Genomic DNA, 18,751 nt, shown 5'->3' on the forward strand with positions numbered 1-18,751 from the left:
AGGGGTTAATTTATGTGCTGTGTGAGCAACACCTCCAGCACTTTCATGGGAGCATCTGTATTGATGGCCAATTCTGCACATTAAAGCTCAGCAGGTGAACCTGCCGTGTTCTGCTCTGTTTTACATTCTCTTGTCCTTATGTTCTTATGTTCGAGCAAACACGTACGTTTGAAGTTCAGCAGAAACATCACAGGAATTGTGGGATTACCCACACAAGCTTTCAGATGACAAGCCTCCATTACAAAACAATTCAGTACCCAAATGCATCTGTCTGGTCGCTTTCATTTTTGTGAAATGTAATGATCACAATTCTTTTTAGGTTCATGGAATTTAAGGTGAAAACATCTCCTTCAAGCACTATAGTACTGATCAAATACTGAATGCAACTGAAGACACAAACATGCTCTTTATCTTACAAAAATATGTACTGTATATGAAAAGAATGATATTTTTGAACAATAAATATGATAACTTGAACCAAGCTCAATTTTGGGCTTTCTCTACTGAGAATTCTGAAATACTGACATATGTATTTTGAGACAAATCTAATCAGTACGGCCCAGCTGTAGAAAAATCTGTATCCCAATCTATAAGACAAGTAAATAAAGTTATTGAGACACAAGTAGCCCTTTAAAACATCTTCATTGCAGCTTCACTTACCAAATGTCAGATTTTGAGTCATAACCATGGTGACTGAGGGCCTCAGGACTCATATAGTATGGTGTACCCGTGAATGTAGTGGCCAGGTCACATGACCCAATCAGCAAGCATGAAACTCCAAAGTCACCTGATCAGAAAAAGTATGTAATACCATGTATTCATTTCATGTTTTCCCATGCCATGTATTACTTAAATGTACTACATAAAGCATGATTCTGTTTTTGATATGGGTATGGGTAGAGATCCTGCTATTGACTGAATGCTTGTATGATATGGGTATTGTTTCAGTATAAAGTAAAGATGATAAAACACTAGTAGAACATTTATGTGATAATTTATTCTTTTCTGCTATGAGTAATATTTTCTGATAATGGTAATATCACCCATTGCCTATATACTCATCTTTACTTTATACCTTTTAAGGCGTTCAGTATCTCAAAAGACTCATGTGAATCATGTATTGCACTTCTAAAACTGTGCTACTTTAAAGAAAATCTCTTGTGCCAAGACAGGAACAGTAGGGGAGCCATCTTCTTTAAAATCAAAACTGCTTTCACATAATTATAATTGCACAGTTCTAAAAGAGGACCCAGCAGAGGAACGCAGTTTTTGCTGCGCCTCAGTGCCCTGCCTTTATCTCAGGGTGAGTGGGCGTTTAGCAGCACAGGGGTGATGCTCGTGTTCCTCTGGAGCTGAGAGTCAGACTCTGTCACACAGGGACGACTTCCTAAGCACCGTGTGCCACTGGGAAGACACTTCCGAAACAATGAACAAACATCAAATACAACATCAAGTGTGGTGTTGCATTGGGAGTGCGCACCTATTTTCACAACATTCTTCTTTAGAAACACATTCTTCGATTTCAGATCTCGGTGTAGTATACGCCTGGCACGGAAAGGCAACAGGAATCATTACACACGGAAAGCCATGGAGACGTTTTTCTTTTCTACAGCACATTTGTCCTCTATTTAGATGCAGCTGTCAGCGATATCTGTATTTAGTATGCATGGAGCCACAGTCACTGTGAATACCAGGCACGTGTGCTCCTGGTTTTGGGGTTGGTTACGTCATGAGGTTGGTTCATCGGAAAGTCAACTGGATGGTCATAAGTTGTCCTGAATAAGTGCCATGGGTGCCATGCACTCTGACTGATGAGAGCAGCTCATCAGTTTGCAATCTGGTAGGCCTACTAGTTAGCTAAATACTAGTTAGCTAATTAACCAACACTACTAGTTAGCTAACTAACCAGCACTCTCACCAGGCTGTAAAACATAACAGATGTGCAAGTCTTTAGTCATATTTTGAAAGACAGAACTACATTCAGGGCTTAATGTGAGGTATAAGTACCCAGGTAAAGAGAAGCGTATCCCTTTCAACCCCTATGTGATGTTGCTTATGTGTTGTTATTTTTACTCTAACCATAGGAGCAGTTTATACACTCAGTTGGCTTGGGCATATCAGAATACTTTAGCTACTGAATACTGAAATACTTTAGTTTGCTAGCTAATGTAAACTAGCTACTTGTTGCAAGGTTTCCCAACACAACCAACCTCTTGGTGTCACGTTCCACACTAGAACAAGAAATGTCTTTCTGTATTTAGATTAATATTTGTGACAACAACTGTTGTAAAAAGCGCTATATAAATAAAATTTGATTGATTGATTGAATATTTGAATCCAGTTTCACTGACAGTGTTAAACCTACAAGGTACATGTAGTGTATCATGTCCACTTTTAATCACATTAAACTAGTGAATCCATGACATATAAATGTTTTATTCAATTTAGACACAATTAAAACATTCCTTAAATCATTTAAACAACTTCCATTTCACAAAGTAGCATGCTCAAAAGCTTCAAGAGGCTAGCGCTGGTCGTTATTATGAAGAGATTTACCTCTGGTGCATGTAGTTCAGCCCCAGAAGAAGCTGAATGAGCCAGTCAGAGATCTGCCCCTCGGATAGAGTCTCCCCGGCCTCTCGCAACTCTTCCAGCTTACAGTCCAAATCTCCGTCCTGGGGGGCGAGGGAGTTGCACATTTTTAATGCTTCAGTTGTTCAGGAAATAGCAGAGAAACAGACTTAGACCTGTAAGGCCTATATGAGATACAGTTCGATTCCAAATGTATTTGTATGGTGTTTTAACAGTAATGTTTAATTGGATAATGTTTAATGTTTAATCTGAATCTGGATCTGGAAGTAATAAGCCAAAGGTGACAGGTAAAGCTTAAGCAGGAGGAGTTCTTCAGATGAACCCAGGCTCAGGAAACCAATCCTCCAATGGTAAAATCAGAATGGCAAATTAACACAAAATTAAAATGTACATAATATGTATGTAATTTCCATAGTGTGCTGTGTCTTCTGTGATTTTCATTTTCAAAAGAAAACAAGACACAAACATAATTCTTGTTGAGCATGATGAATCCTGACTCATCTCTAGGTGTTTGTGCCTATCACAGCATAAGGTCCCCACTGGTAGTGCACAAGAAAACAGGAAAAACACATCATGAGGGCGAGGAAGAGATGGAGGAAGGGAGAGGTGGACCTCAGAACAATGAGACTTCTCTATTCTCCCTCCTCCCAGTGTCAGTCATGGTCTCTGGGCACTTTTGTGCCATTTCAGTAGCTACATATTCCAACCACTTACCGAAAGTCATGTGTGTTATTGTAGAAGTTCATTTGATCCATTCTGTGTCATTAGTGGTGCGGGGCTAGCCACACTGGACCCGTCTGACGAGAGACAGATCTGTGTAATGGGCTTAGCAGGTTTAAAGTGGTTTTGAATAAGCCTGCCTGTGCACACATTAGCCTGGAGGAAGTGTGGGCTTTGAACACAGCCGGACGGGAGCGGTAAGAGGACGACAGGGAGTTGTTTCCTGTCATCAGCCTATAGCTGCACCATGCAATGACACATTAGTTACTCATAATGTGTTTATCTATGAAAACAGGGCCATTGTGATTCCAAAACGTCTTTCTTATTCGAGGGTTCCAAGGTTGAAATTAGCACCAAAGCTCCCAGATGGTAAATGAATGCTTGATGAACACTAATCAGGTCTAATATCTCACCCACACTCCCACTGACTACATCAAAACCACATAATGAGACCCATTTACCCATTACTGTGTAACTCCGGTCACAAGTCCAGTTTGTTGAAATTATGACACTGGATGGCATTTGCTTGAAAAATTAGTGTTTAAGATTTAATTAAGGTTTGTTTTCTCTTGAGAAATGTCCTTGTGCATGGCATAAGCCAAACCCCTCCAGCAAACACAGGTTGTAAGAAGCAGCAGAACAGGTTTCTTTAACATAGATTATAAAAACGTGATTCAGAATAAAGGAGATACATTCACTGTGAGACAAACCATAAATGAATTTTGTTAACGTTAACGTTCATCACGTTTGGTTCACATTAGCATGGAAAGACTGTACAGTGATCATGTAAACAAAGTCAATGCAGTTTTTTGTTTTGTCAGAGCTTTGTCAACAAATCAGCCATAGGCTACATCCTCCAGAGGGGCAACACTATGGTGGAAGGGGTTGCCCAGAAGGGGCCAAGGGCCCCTCATTGGTACCTGATCCAAGGGCAGTGGTGTCCTTAAGTGTCCTTAGCAGAAATATAAACGTATACCAAAATAACAGCTACCATAAAAAGAAAGATAAACAAATAAATACACACACAAACCTGTTAAACTGAAATATGGATCAAAATGAAACAAAAATAAGATTTACTGCTATTAACTTTAACTGTATAAATGCAATAAACATCCTTTCAAATAAGGGGAGTACATTTTAGCACTATTACAGAAGTATAACTTTCTGGTTGTGATAGCTGTGATGAGGATGGCCATGAACAGATCTCATGGATATCCAGAATGTTCCAGAATGACTCATAGCTGGAACCCAAACACAGGTACAGTGTAATATTTGGTAGTTCAGTAGTACAGTAGGTAGTAGCAAAAGGGGGAAAAGAATAAAAACTAAGCACAGCTTGAAAAGGTAAATAATATATAAATAAAAGTATCATAATCTTGTTTTTCACCTATAGGCTCTCTGTAGGGGCCAATTATCGAGGCAGCTCCTTCTCTCCACTATTATAGTCTTTTGGAAAGAAGACCAGCAGTGATTTAAAGGACACGGACATAATGATTCCTGCCACAAGTCAAGCAGAATAAAGGTTTATTAAACCAAGTTAGATATGCACAGCACAAATCAATTCTTCAAGCAGCTCTAAGAAGTTGAATACATTGCGAATATTTATTATTTTAATAAACACTTTCTCTCTCTCTCTCTCTCACACACACACACACTTATGAAGAGATTCCTGCATCATTAGCTTGAGTGGCAGTGAGCTAAGGCTCAACCAGCATGGAGCCACAAGGCAAACTGTTTGGTGAGATGAACCGGAGAGGCAGAGGAGGCAAAGGAGACCTGCTTGAATTTTATTCATGTAATTTCGTCTTTCTCTACGTCCCTGTGAAACATCAGAGACACGTTCAGCCGGTTGAGCATGAGAGACACAAGATCAATCACATGCTCGATTCCCCATCTCGTCTATTATGGGCTCTCTCCCTCCCTCTCTCTCTCACTCTCTCTCTCTCACTCTCTTTCTCTCCCCTCTCTCTTTCTCCATCTCTCCCCTTCCATCCCTATCTCCCCCACACTCCCCCTCTCACTGTCTCTCAACCTCCCTGCCAGCCTTTCTCTCTCTCTCTCTCTCTCTCTCTCTCTCTCTCTCTCTCTCTCCCCCCCCCCCCCCTCTCTTTCTCTTGCTGGAGGTTATACTGAGGATCAGACTGAGAGCTAGAGCCCAGATGAAGGGGGATCCCCCTCGTGCTATAAAACACTGCAGCCGTGTCGGTCTACATCCTCCCGCGTTTCACAGCACACGCATCATATCTGGACAGCATGAACGCACCCCACGTTTATGTAATCCAGCTCACCCGCTGGAGGGGAAATAAATACATCTTCATGTGCTGCATCTATGCCAGACTGCGAACGGTGGATTGAAATAAGAAATCCCAACTCAGACATTTTCCATACACAAGAACTTACAAGCAGTGTAACAAGCAGCTGATGTCGTTATTTATGTAGTTATGTTATTTATGTAGTGTCTCCTAGCAGTCTGTTTCCAAAAGCACACAGGTGCTGGGTACATCCATGCACAGCCTGGATCAACCAAGAATGCAGTTTTACTGAGAAGAGCTGTAGACATTTTTATGCGCTGACACGTAAAACTGTAGAAATAGGTACAAATGGATCTTGTCAGACAATCAGCTACTACAGAAAAAAGGGAAAGGAAATGGAAAAGGAAATTATATTTTCTTGAGTGTCCATAAACAAATACTTTTCCATCTACAGACCGTAAGCTAAACCCGTTTAGCCACCAAAGATCAGAGCCTCATTGCAAAATAACATTTGTGCAGGGACACTTCACTAAGAACCATGATGAGCTACGACTGAGCACACAAACAACATTGTGAAGTTATACTGTGCTTTTTAAATGCTTAACCAACTCTCATCAGTGCACTGGAATGACCTAGTAAAGAAAAAGACCTCCAAATGGCATCTCTGTGACAAGCAACACTTAAATGTCACGACTTCTCTCCTAGTCCCAGGGAGGCCTTGAATTCAGTGAAAATCCATTGACCCTTTATGTTATAGGTTAGCAAGGACACAGGATTTCAATGAAACACTGACTGGTGGTTCAATGGTGCTCTGCAAAGCACCAAAACTACTATCAGGCATGTGCAGTGTATTAAAAGCATTGGCAAAATAAAGTCCAGTACCAAAATGGTAGAAAAGAGTCAACACTGAGGAGGGTCTAAACATCAGAGCCCATAAACCTGATATTTTCAGAAGAGCTAAGAGGGAACTTTGGAATTGTTGTGGGTGTCAACAGCTATCACTAGCTAGTCCCATTCATGCCTTAGAGACACAAATGACTGTCAATGTGTAGGAGCAAAGAAGGGAATAGAAAAATCTGCAAAAAAATTCAATAGCAATTAGCTCACGCAAGTCAGAATTTCTGATCATTCCACCATTAAACACAGGACGTGTTTATACGGTTTTCTGTGTCATTCTCCTTTTCAAACTTCCAAATATGAACTTGATCTTTTTAAACACCACACGTGAGAGTTGGCACCATATTAAGAGTGTGTGTAAACATTGTGAAAGAGAGAAGCGATGGTTCACCTCGCAGTACTCAGTGATGATGCAGAAGACGTCTCTCTCCAGGAAGCTGGTGAAGAACTTGAGGATGGCTGGGTGGAGGAGCTGTGAGAGGAGCCGAGCTTCCTGCACCGCCTTCACTGTCTCAGCAGGCTTCAGATCCCCCACCTGGATTTCCTTCAGCACTTTACTGCACAACACAGCACACACAGTCACCCCGGGGCAGAACTGGGGCAAAACCAGCACCTCCAGTGTTTATACTGTCTCACAAATGCACTTTCATGAACAAGTGACCAGATGTGTTTGTTGTTGTATTTATTTGTTGTTATTATAAAAGAGCATACATTTTCTAGGAACTGGATAAATAAAGGTAATTAGTGAATCAGTGAATGAACAGTGCGTTTTCTGGTAAACTGCATTTTGAGAGCACAAATTAGATGTTCAACAAAACCATTCAGTAGGGTAACACTGAAACCACTTAGCTGCAGCGCTCTATTCACAAGTCAGATCTGTAAAACTCATTAAGAACTCTTCCAATATTGTTCCTCTATTAATTTCTTAACAAGTATGGAGGTTAATTAGCTGTAAACTCATGCTGCTTACAATGAAGCAGTAAATGTCATGATCTAAAGGTCAGAGCCTGAGACTTTCATCCTGGTGGAGCGCTGAGAGGAAGCACAGACAAAAGGTGTGGCTAGGGGATACAGTGACAAACTGTAGGAAGCTCTTATCTTTGGTTCGGGTCACCTCTGGTCTCCAGCTAGTGTTTGCATTGGAATTTTGAATTTCCACAACAATAACTTTTCGGTTCAATTCAATTCAGTTTTGCTGGTTTAGCACTTATGACAATAGACACAGACACAATGGATAGTTGCTGAAATCCATGTCCTGATAATTTTAAGGCGATCTGAAGGTGACTGTGGAAAGTTACTGTGTTCTGAATGGTTTGGTCAGCAGATTTAAAATGCCCCCCCCCCCAAATATTCAGGCTACCTTAAATACTTTCCTCAAATATCCAGACAACCTCTATACAAAATCTCATAAAGTAATATCGATATTTCACATCTCAGTTTGAGAAAAACTTCTCAGTGCTTGAGTCTTTGAGTTTGTCTGTCTTCTGTGTGTCCAACACATCCAGTTTGTAAATGGTGCTTTCTGCCTTTGAACCTGATACAGACCCTTTGTGTCTGCTTCAATACACAGTATTAACATTATGGCTCTCAATTACCAGCCAAAAGCTAGACATGTTGTTTAGCCAAGGACAGATTGCTTCCCCAGATCTATTAAAGCTCATAGCTTTGATCTCTTCAGTTTGTCATTAGAACACTGACTCTGAGGAATCATTATGTTGTAATTAAACAAGTGCATTAACCTTTTTTTGTTTTAAAGCAAAAGAACCAGCCCATCTTTTAGCAGAGAATTGGCTTTGTGTCTGTGATTTTGTGATTCAGAAAGAAGAAAGCTCTTTTCCTGCTCTGTTTTCCTTTATCCCCAGAGGGGTAATATTAAGCCTTCAGAATAAGCAGAATTGGTATTCTGTGGATAAAATTAGAGCACAAGGAAAGGCTACATTATCATACCACTGCTAAATTATGAATATCATTTATCTGTCCCAAATGAATGGTTACAAAGGTAGGGAAATTGCTGTATGAATCTATTTTTTCCTAATCATTACCTCAACCGGTCAAATTTCACTTGATTCATAACCCAAACATGAAGAATGAACCTGGAATCCCTAGAGCTGCTCAAGCCTCTGACTTTCAGTGCAATCCCTATTGTCAGAGGCTCAGGGGATGATACAGAGCATTTCATTCTAGTCCAAATCAGCGGACGAGTCACTGACATTTACCCTTAATCGTTTACTTCCTCGCTCTTTCCTTCTCCTCAAATATTATGCAAACAAGGGATCAGGGATTGAGCGCAGATGAGAAAGGGGCCGCGGTCTCGTTTTTACTACTCCTTTATGGTGGTGAGTCACTGGGCTAATTGGCAGTGCTGCTTTGTTGATTTATTTTAATAAGCTGAGAGTTGGAGGGGAGGAAAGGCCTTCAAACATTTCAAAATGCAACTTGAAATTAGAAGAACCCTTATTAGCACAATATCAGATGAGCCGTCATATCTTTTCAGAGGAAATTACAACTAATACAGTATGCAATGCGTGTTAAATGTTTATCCCTATATCAGTAACAACTGCATACTGCAGGTTGGTTTTGGTTGAGACTGTCTCAGCTTGTGATGGTCTGTGGTACCACACCTGAACCTACACACAGGCTGGATCGTCAAGCAACCAGAGCAACCAGGCAACTGAGAATTTTAACAAGCAAGAGTGACAACTTAGATTTTCAACCTATGACTGACCCTTAGCCCTGACCTAAACCTTCTCTCTGAATACCCAATATAATGATGGCGGGCAGCCCTTTATGCACAGAATCATCATATGAAATTGGCCCAAGGCCACTCTCCATGGTGCTGAAATCTTCCTCCCTAGACAACTTCAGCACTTCTATTTCGGACCATTGTCAACCACATGTAAGAGGACTGCAGGCTCTCATTGTACAAGACTGCTCTCTCCTCACAGCAAATAGCTGCTTTCACTCAGCGGCAACTATCTTGTCCGGGTTTTTCTCTCCTTGACAATGCTGAAAGCGTGCTCATACAAAGTGCTACAAATGTGCAATAATGAGACCTTGTTGGCCTGATAAATGCCCTTGTCATGTCTCTGTGGCTGCACTAAGAAAATGACTTTCTTGTGCAGACAGCAGCAATGCTCAGAGGTCCCACGTGCAGGTCCCCACCCACAGAGTGGAGCTTTGGTGTCTCCAAGCACAGCAATTCCCCTCCTGGCAGGGTGTGCCTGGGAAAACAACCACGTTATCAATGCTATTTCACTGGCGAAATAAAGTTTCTTTCTCCTCCTCCTGCTCAGATAATTGTCCAGTCTGAGAGTACGCTCACCAGTGCCAGGTTGGGTCTCACTCCCAGCAATAATGATGGGTCATAATGGATCTTTTCACTCGTCAGGACACCCTGGGTCCCCCAGTAAATGGCAATTTGTGAGACATGACCGATTTGTCCAACACTTCAATTTGGCAATTATCCAGGCTCAAATCTCTGATTTGTGGTTTCTCTTTGTTTTCTAGACTTATTAGCACTGTCATCACAATATTATTTTGGGAGGATATTATTATTCCTGTTGTTCTCTATCATGAAACAGCTAACGTCCCAACAGAAACCTCCAACCTGGGAAGCCTGGGTGAAGCTAGCTAGGTGTCGTTCAACCAGACGCCACTTTTCAAATACAGGGCATAAAAATCCACCACATTGTTCTCCTTGCTTCAAAATACCAGTTTCATCACCAATAATTAGCATGAACTTTGTAAACTGAATTAGGTGTGTTGAACAGTGATGTGCTGTGGTCCTCCACCCCTGAACAGTGATGTGCTGTGGTCCTCCACCCCTGAACAGTGATGTGCTGTGGTCCTCCACCCCTGAACAGTGATGTGCTGTGGTCCTCCACCCCTGAACCTGAGATGCACGCAGCTTTACATTCACAATGCAGGGACACCACTACTGTGGAGACAGACTGTTCTGTCTCCAACTACTGCTGTCAATCTGAAGTTGCTCTAGAAATAACCCCATCGCCCCCTTTTCTTTACCATGGTGGCTTTAAGAGAAGAGATTACTTCTGGACTACTACTATGTTCAATAAAGGTAATTCTGAGGAGGGTGAGTTCTTATTCTTAATTAGAAAGATATGATAGAAACCATAGACACTACCATACCACTGTCCAGTATCATTTACATATTTGGGTGAAAATATTCCTTTCAGGCTTCATCCTCATGTGCTGTGAGAACAAATAGATCAAAAGAATAAGAAGATCAAAAACACTAGACCCATGGAGGGACGTCACAGCTGAGGAAGTGCCAACCAATGGATTTCACATCCAGGCAATGGATAAAATTAGTTTAAAATTAGTTTACATACTACCAAGCTTCTTTACACTTAATATTAAAATTGTATGCAAATTGTTCAGTTAAGTTTACATATTCATCTATGGCTACTCTGACTTAACCATAACTTGTAGTTCATATGTAAAACATTAAGTTCATAAGGAACATGTCATAGTCATAGTCAACTATGAGTTTAATGTGTTAGTAATTAAATCTCCTCCGTGTCTGCTCGTCTGTTCCATTCTTGGTAGGCAGATGCCATTTTATACTTTTCCTGCTCTTGAGTATCTGGCTGACCTGAACCTTCAGACCCAAACCTCTTTAATCAAGTCCATCTACTCAAATTTGTGTCAAGAGCAGAGATGTGGTATGGGAAGTCTCAGGTGAATTTAAAAAAGACATGTTGCTATGTGCTCTGTATCCTGAACTACTGACATTAGTTTGCATTAAGGCACATGAGAGAGAGACTGTGAAGGATCATGTTAACCACACAGTTTGTTCATCTAGCCCAGAGTGTTGCTTCTTAACTATAAAAACATATCTGTAACACATCAGATTAATCCTGTATTATGCTTTATAGACGCTTTCATAATGTGTTATATGTAACATATAGAATGCCTGCCAAAAGTCTGGATGTATTAAAGCTGAATGCCTTAACACTTTTCAAAGCAGGAGTATGTGACTTCATAAGGTCAGGTTCATTAATAATTATAATATTTATTCACAACTGAAGTGTGTTATTAAGCACCTAATCGAACTGGACTGTAACTCACACTCACTCACTGTGATGCTACACTGTAAAAAATAATATTCGGAGGTGTTCTGGCAAGTAAAACAAAAATGTAAATGTAAAGAGGTTATGGAGACGGGGCTTGTGTAGGGGCTTGTGTAGCCCCTGGTGTGCAGGACAGTCAGTGGGAAACACTGGACTACAGATCCTGTGGGGTTTAAATAGGGAGAAGGAGAATATGAAACAGGTGCGTGAGGTGATTAGCAGGTTGGTGATGGGGACCTAAGGAGTCCCTGAGGGGGGGTCACCGGCGGGGGAACTGTGAGGTTGGATAGATTGGCTGAATGCGGGCTGGACCATGACAGCTGCAATATGAGATATGGAAAAATGTCTCTCAAACTGAAATAAATATGTGTTTGTCCATCATTTTGTAATGGTTACCAATGGGGTTGAATGATCTATTGAGTATGCGCACATCAAAGAAAGACGTTCTGGGGTGTATTAAGCTATACATGACATTTTGTTGGTTATTAAATGACCAATATTTTAATAAACATCAGTAATGACTAATGATTAAGATCAAGACTTGATTATGTGTTATATACATGCTCTACATACATGCGTTATATATATGTGTTATATACTTTTATAAATAATTGGTCAATGGCAATTTGAGAAGCCAAAGCTGTTTGTTATAATGCATTATAAATGTATTAATACATAAAGTATATGATTCCACCCAATAAATAAAATAAATTCCTCTGACACAGTGTATTTCATAAGAACAACATTTCAACCCAGACCAGGTCTTAAATTGGTCACAGACCTCCTAGATCTCTACCCAAAAGATCTATGCAAAGGAGAGGAGGAGGAGGAGGAGGAGGAGGAGGAGGAGGAGGAGGAGGAGGAGGAGGAAGCTCCGGTCACCACGATTCCCTGCGGTGAATAATTTAACATGCGCTCATGTCCCATTTCTCACTGGGTCCTTAGAGACTGAGGACCATTTACTCTCAAACCCGAGAATAGCAACAAGGCAAGGAAAAAACAACCAAGCAAGACCTGGAGGCCTTTTGAACCGGGGCGTATCCTCCGCCCAGTCGGCCCAGAGACGTTAACTAATAACAACGTGAGTATTGGCAGAACCCAGCGGTCTCTCCGTCTGTCTTTTAGGTCTGGAGGGGAGGATCGATTCAGCTGCAAATTGCAATTGTTGAGCATGGAAATTCTTAGATTGTTGAACTGATGGAAAACTCATTTCAAAATAAATAAATAAAAAAATGAATACATCATTGCTTACATCCTGGTTGTTAAAGTGAAACAATACAAAGAACCCCAAATTGCAATGTTTAATAGAAGAACTTGAGTCAATTGCGGATTTTTGACACTTTACAAACAGAGAATTGTCAACTGAATATCATTGTGATATTGAAACTGGAGGACTCTGTTTATATGCCACTGTCCAGCTCTTCATGTAAATCCTCTCCTCTTCCATTGAGCTTGCCTAAATAGATGTAACCACGGATACCTGGTGGTGTAGTTGTGATGTCTGATGCCACAGATTCTCTGGTACACCTTTCCAAATGATGGCTCAGCTATGTGACTCAAACAAAAGACTCTTTCTTACTGTGCTCACAACAGGGAGGGAGACCATGGATATATGCAGTTACGGATATATACAGTTACTGAGAAGGAGGACTTTCCAACTTATTGATTTTTGCTGTTCGAGAGGTAATAATAAACTAGGTCACAGGAAGACTTGCTCAGAGACCAGCAGAACTACATAACCCATCTGAACTACATAACCCAGCAGAACTACATAACCCATCTGAACTACATAACCCAGCAGAACTACATAACCCATCTGAACTACATAACCCAGCAGAACTACATAACCCATCTGAACTACATAACCCAGCAGAACTACATAACCCATCTGAACTACATAACCCAGCAGAACTACATAACCCATCTGAACTACATAACCCAGCAGAACTACATAACCCATCTGAACTACATAACCCAGCAGAACTACATAACCCATCTGCACATGCATACTTTCTGTTCTGAGGGCCCAAATGGCAGAAACAGTACCATATCCTCCTCAGAATTAGCACTGCTGTTACTAATACGAAAAATAGGATGACATGAGCTGCTCAGCATCTCGTCTCTATTACAGACGCAGCCATGGAGAACAGAGAATGGAGTAGGAGAGTTTAGAATGGAGATGCCTCTCATCTCAGAAAACTACTGTTTAGTTCACAGTGAATCCTGAGTTATCTAGAGGCCTAAATCAGCAGTGAGAGACCTGAAAATGCTCTGACCGCATTACAGCAGCCTGTATCTATTATTATTGCTATAATATAAATATGAATGTAAAAGAAGGGAAACCTCTTGACTAATAAACCAGGTCAGAGAATGGCCCAGTTTACACACACAGACTCCTTTAGGCTTTGGCCAGCAAGAAACAGATGCACTTAGTCAGCTCCAGATCTGTCAGACAGCAGAGAGAGAGAGAGAGAGAGAGAGAGAGAGAGAGAGAGCAGAGAATGGAGTGGAAGTGTCCAGAAACAAATCTAAAGTTCCTCCAAAGTTGTGGTTTGGTGGAGGCTGCTGAACCGGGCCAGAACACACTGTAATAGAATACAGGGGTCCGCTGCAGGAGCTGGACATGGCAGGTAAGCCCAGAGAGTCTCGATCTGCCCACCCAGGAGACTCTCCCCCTTTCTGGGTAAGACTAATAACCTGAGGACTCTGTGAAGAAATAAACCACCCAGATACATCCTGTACTACAGCTGGTTACAGATTCCCCCGCCGCAGGTGAATATCAGGGCCTAACCTGACACCTTCCACTCCGTTTGAGAGTGATGTTAATCAGCTGTGGAGCACTGCAGCAGAAGCAACTTCACCGTACTAAGGCATGATTTTTACATTCCTATCAAAACTGCTTCAACAGCCCATAAAAGGTTTCTCAAATGCCTGTGTTACCGTGTGTTACCTGTGTTACCACCCTGCTGCATGCTATGGCCTTAGCAGACACACGTGACATCACTATGACCGAAGTCCCAGCACCTGCCTGTGTTTGCTCCTCATCTTGGCCGCCCTACGGTACATTTTAAATGTAGGTCTACGGTCACAGAGAACAAATTTGCCAACAAAAAATCTATAATTGTTTACTATACAGGATATAGTATGAAAGTAGCATCACATGCCAATCTTTTAGTCAGCTGACTGCAGTGTGTGTGTGTGTGTGTGTGTGTGTGTGTGTGTGTGTGTGTATGTCAAACTGAGCACTAGGTCTGAGTAGTGAATTACTGTTTACTGAAAATGACTGAAGGTCAGCTGACTCAGTATATTTACAGAAAACTAGGACACAAAACCCTATTGAAAACCTTTGACATGTAAGCTGTAAAAAGGACTTTGGCTCACTAGCTGTTCCTGAATTACACACAAGGCAAGAGTGGGCCTACCTCTGGTGTCACTGTTGTTTGATCATGCAGGGCAGAACTATTTCTTTTCTATTTCTATTCCTTCTACCATAGCAGTTAAACGTGCTGCCACAAACAGGCAGCAGAGGATTTTGTTTTAAAGTGATGGTCTTTCAGTGAACAGAAAATAGGCCAAGCAATTAATCTTAATATGCCGTAAATAGTTGTCACTGGGGACTCTGTCTTTACAATCCCACATTGGACCGGCCACCATTTTCTTGTTCATTTACTGCATTTTAGGACTTTCACTGTGAATTATGATTTGAACAGTAAAGTAAACGTGTGTCCTGACTGTGAGAGTTTGGCTTCCCGAATGCCTGTCAGTACCTCAAATAACTGGGAGGGTGTTTTTCTCCTACAGAATTTTCATTCATTTGTAAATGTCATGTCAAAAACACAGTGCTAACATTCTCTCTCACTCAAACACACATGAATATCAAGACGTTCCTCTAAAACCAGGAGTTCTAATCACTTTGCTAGACTGTGTGAACATGCAGGGTTATTATACAGCTGATGTGCACATGTAAGTCATTCAGCCCTCGATCCTTCAGGTCAGCTTTTACAGACAAAAATGAAGATCTCGTGTTGGACTAAATGAATCTGCCAACAAAAATTCTTCACTAAAAATCCATGTTAGTCTAAGGCTGGTGAAAAACCTGCATGAAAAACACATCTGAAAAAGTCCTCGTTTCAGGGTGTCTCCTGACCTAGGAGCTGTTGATGAAGACACCAGCGATGACAGGCTGTGGGAGCTGCACTACACCCATACTGATGACAGACTCATCCATTAACTAAATATCACCCTGCTCAAAATGGCAGCCCATCTGGGGAGATCTCCTCTGTCTGACTTGGTCTGTGTCAAAGTGAAATATGCTAATGTGTATCTGTATCTCTGTGTTTGTGCGTGCGAGTGAGTTTGTGTGTAGTGGTGGTGCAAGGGGAAATGTATAGCAAAGAAACTCTGAACTAGGCTTTAAGGGCTCTGAGAACCGGGCCATTAGTGTGTGTTTGTGTCTAAATGAAGAGTTATTTGAAAATGTAGAATAAAAATAGGCCTGTGAGTAAGGGACAATGAAGGCACTTCTATATTCACCACCAAAAATCGATTGGGAGACCAGATGAAATAAGCTACATATTGAGGAAAGAAGGAGAGAAGTGTAAAAGAGGAGAGAAGAAGGTATGAGGTATGAGGAGGGGGCAGGTGGAGGAGAGTAGAGAAGAGGAGGGATTGGTTAAAGGAAGGAAAAGAAAGAGGAGGAGAGGAGAGGAGAGGAGAGAGGGGGAGAGGGGAGGAGAGGAGAAAGCAGGAGAGGGAAGGGGGAAGAGGGAAGGAGAGAATGGTGCGCTAACAAAGCTGAGTGAAGAAAGTGGGGGGGGGGGGGGGGGGGGCAGTGGTTCTGCTTCACAGCACCTGCTACTGACATTTGGCTCTTAGAAAGAAAACAGAAGTGTCCATCAGACTGCAGGTGCTGCTGAGGAAAACCTCTGTCAAAAAACAGCGCGCTGGACGACTGCGGGGCAGAGAGACAGCGCACACACACACACACACACACACACACACACACAGGGGAGTGGACGAGGAGACGCAGGAGAGAGACAGCGCACACACACACACACACACACACAGGGGAGCAGACACGGAGACACGGAGGAGAGGAGGAGGAACAGAGAACCAGAGGAGTGACTGGATGGGGGGAACAAAAGAGGTGAAGCAGCAGGAACGTAGTGAATTAGTGAGAAGTAAAATACATAGAGACGTGCAGACAGGGAGATGGTGGCAAAACGGGCGCAGGTTGGTGCCCAGAAGAGAGGCGGACGAAAAATTGACCCCTGCACGACCCCACCTGACCCTTGACCCCTGCAGTGGGGCACAGCTCCTAATTGGTCTCTTCTTGATACCTTTGTGCTCCACTTCCTAGCTGTCACAAGCCACAGCACCAGAGTCTCCTCTGCCCACTGAACTGGTACTGGACGTTTCCAGACCAAACCACATTTTTTGTATAGGTAATGTATGCGTGTTGGCCAGCGTGAATATATTAATTTAGAGTAGGCACAGTAACTATTCATAATCAGAAGACTAAGAGTGAAGAGTTCCCAGACCCAGTGGCCTGTTTAATCACCACCACTCACCTATACTGTTATTTCATTTATACTTAGCACAATATAAATATATTTGATAGCCAACATGCTGCTATTGGTGGCTTGATTTTTGTTTGTTTGTTTGTTTGAATCATTTGTAGGCTTCCTATGTGAAAAGCGACCCATATACTGTAATAACAACTGCACATGAATGTGCTACATTTTATTTACATTTCTCATTGGATACTGAATTATTCTATGAGGGTAAAGTCCAACAATGTCACTGTGTAGTGTTAGTTAAATCAGTTAGTCCACAGACTACAGTATATTTTCATATGTATCAATAACCCAATTACAACCATTAGGTTGCAATACTGGGTTTAAACTAATATCTTTTGTTATCTATATATTTAGATTAGATATCAAAGCATATTGTAATGTTAGATAATGTATTGCCACGGCTTTTCTAAATGTTTACAGTTACAGAAAACAGGACTTCTTCAAACTTTGGGGTCTAAAATATGAGGAAAACTGATCAAGCGCTCGAAAGAGTAATACTGCCCTCCAGTGGCTGATAACTAAATCACTGTTTATACGCTATTTTAACTATTTCTCCCTTTTACAGACTATAAAGAATCAATGGTTTGCTATAACCTATTATCCTTTATCAACATTAAATCTGACATTAAATTTGTCATAGACCTAGACGATAAATTGTGAGTTTGGAAATTGACTCAGAATAATAGTACGCCCATTATCTATTGGAAAAACTAGGCTATTTATTGTTTAATTCACAATTAGTCTAAATGTGAACTGATAAAATAATCTGATCTAAATGTTGGCTGTATGATTTCCTCTATTACTCAGCCAGCGTTTGGTCCCATAAAACAGACTCTCAAAAAAATGTAAGATCCTTGTCAGACTGGGGTGAGTTTCCCGAAACGTTCTTAGCGCTAAGTACTTCTTAACCTCGTACGTTTCATACGACGTTACGAAGTACTTAACGCTTCGAACGTTTCGGGAAACCCACCCCTGACCGGTTAGACCAGACGGTGTGTGAAGGGACGGTGTGTGGTTTAAATACACCAGCCGTGTTGAACACGTTCATCACTCACAGCTTTTCCTCCATCGCCGTCTTGGTGTCTTTAATCAGGTACACAGTGCCGAAACTCCCCCTCCCGAGTCGCTCCTCAATCACGTATCTATTGGCGATCAGACTCCCGGTACCGGGCGGCGGGTGTCGGGGGGGCCGGTTACAGGTCTGGACCCCCAGTTCACGGAACTTAGGCCACATCTGAGATTCTAGATGACAAGAGGACACAGTAGTGTGAGACAGCGGTGGTTCTGGGGGTCGAGCAGGCTTGACTAATGCAAAGTCATATTTTTATTGCTGTTATTGTGCCCGTTCTCCAAACACAACTGAGTGGACGGACTCGTGTCTCGTGTTGGCCATTAGTGGGTCAGTGAGCGTCTGTCCTGAACTCTGAAGCAGCCCGTGTGTGTTTAAAGCTGCTCGGCTCGGTTAGCTGCCTGGTTTAACGCACATTCACACATAACTACGAATAACAGATTCATTAAACTGTCAGATGTTCGAGGTCAATAACATTTGTGTTTTTTGCGGTATAAAAATGCATCGTATATGAAATAATACCTGTGAATGCTTAAATCGTTGGATCAG

At 41.7% G+C, this 18,751-nt stretch overlaps 1 protein-coding gene across 1 annotated transcript in view; it reads right to left on the bottom strand.

Moving 5' to 3' along the window:
* Positions 1–18,751, bottom strand: part of nek11 (NIMA-related kinase 11) — a 60,313-nt gene extending 41,562 nt beyond the window's left edge. The window contains exons 1-6 of the mRNA XM_077013304.1: positions 18,725–18,751; positions 18,189–18,375; positions 6,853–7,018; positions 2,557–2,675; positions 1,481–1,545; positions 661–787 (exon numbers count right to left, since the gene is read on the bottom strand). Of these exons, the coding sequence (XP_076869419.1) occupies positions 661–787; positions 1,481–1,545; positions 2,557–2,675; positions 6,853–7,018; positions 18,189–18,367 (656 nt within the window). The 5' untranslated portion in view covers positions 18,368–18,375; positions 18,725–18,751. The remainder of the gene's footprint in view (positions 1–660; positions 788–1,480; positions 1,546–2,556; positions 2,676–6,852; positions 7,019–18,188; positions 18,376–18,724) is intronic.

The sequence above is a fragment of the Brachyhypopomus gauderio genome, chromosome 7 (assembly GCF_052324685.1).
Source record: "Brachyhypopomus gauderio isolate BG-103 chromosome 7, BGAUD_0.2, whole genome shotgun sequence".
In the NCBI taxonomy this organism is placed as follows: domain Eukaryota; kingdom Metazoa; phylum Chordata; class Actinopteri; order Gymnotiformes; family Hypopomidae; genus Brachyhypopomus; species Brachyhypopomus gauderio.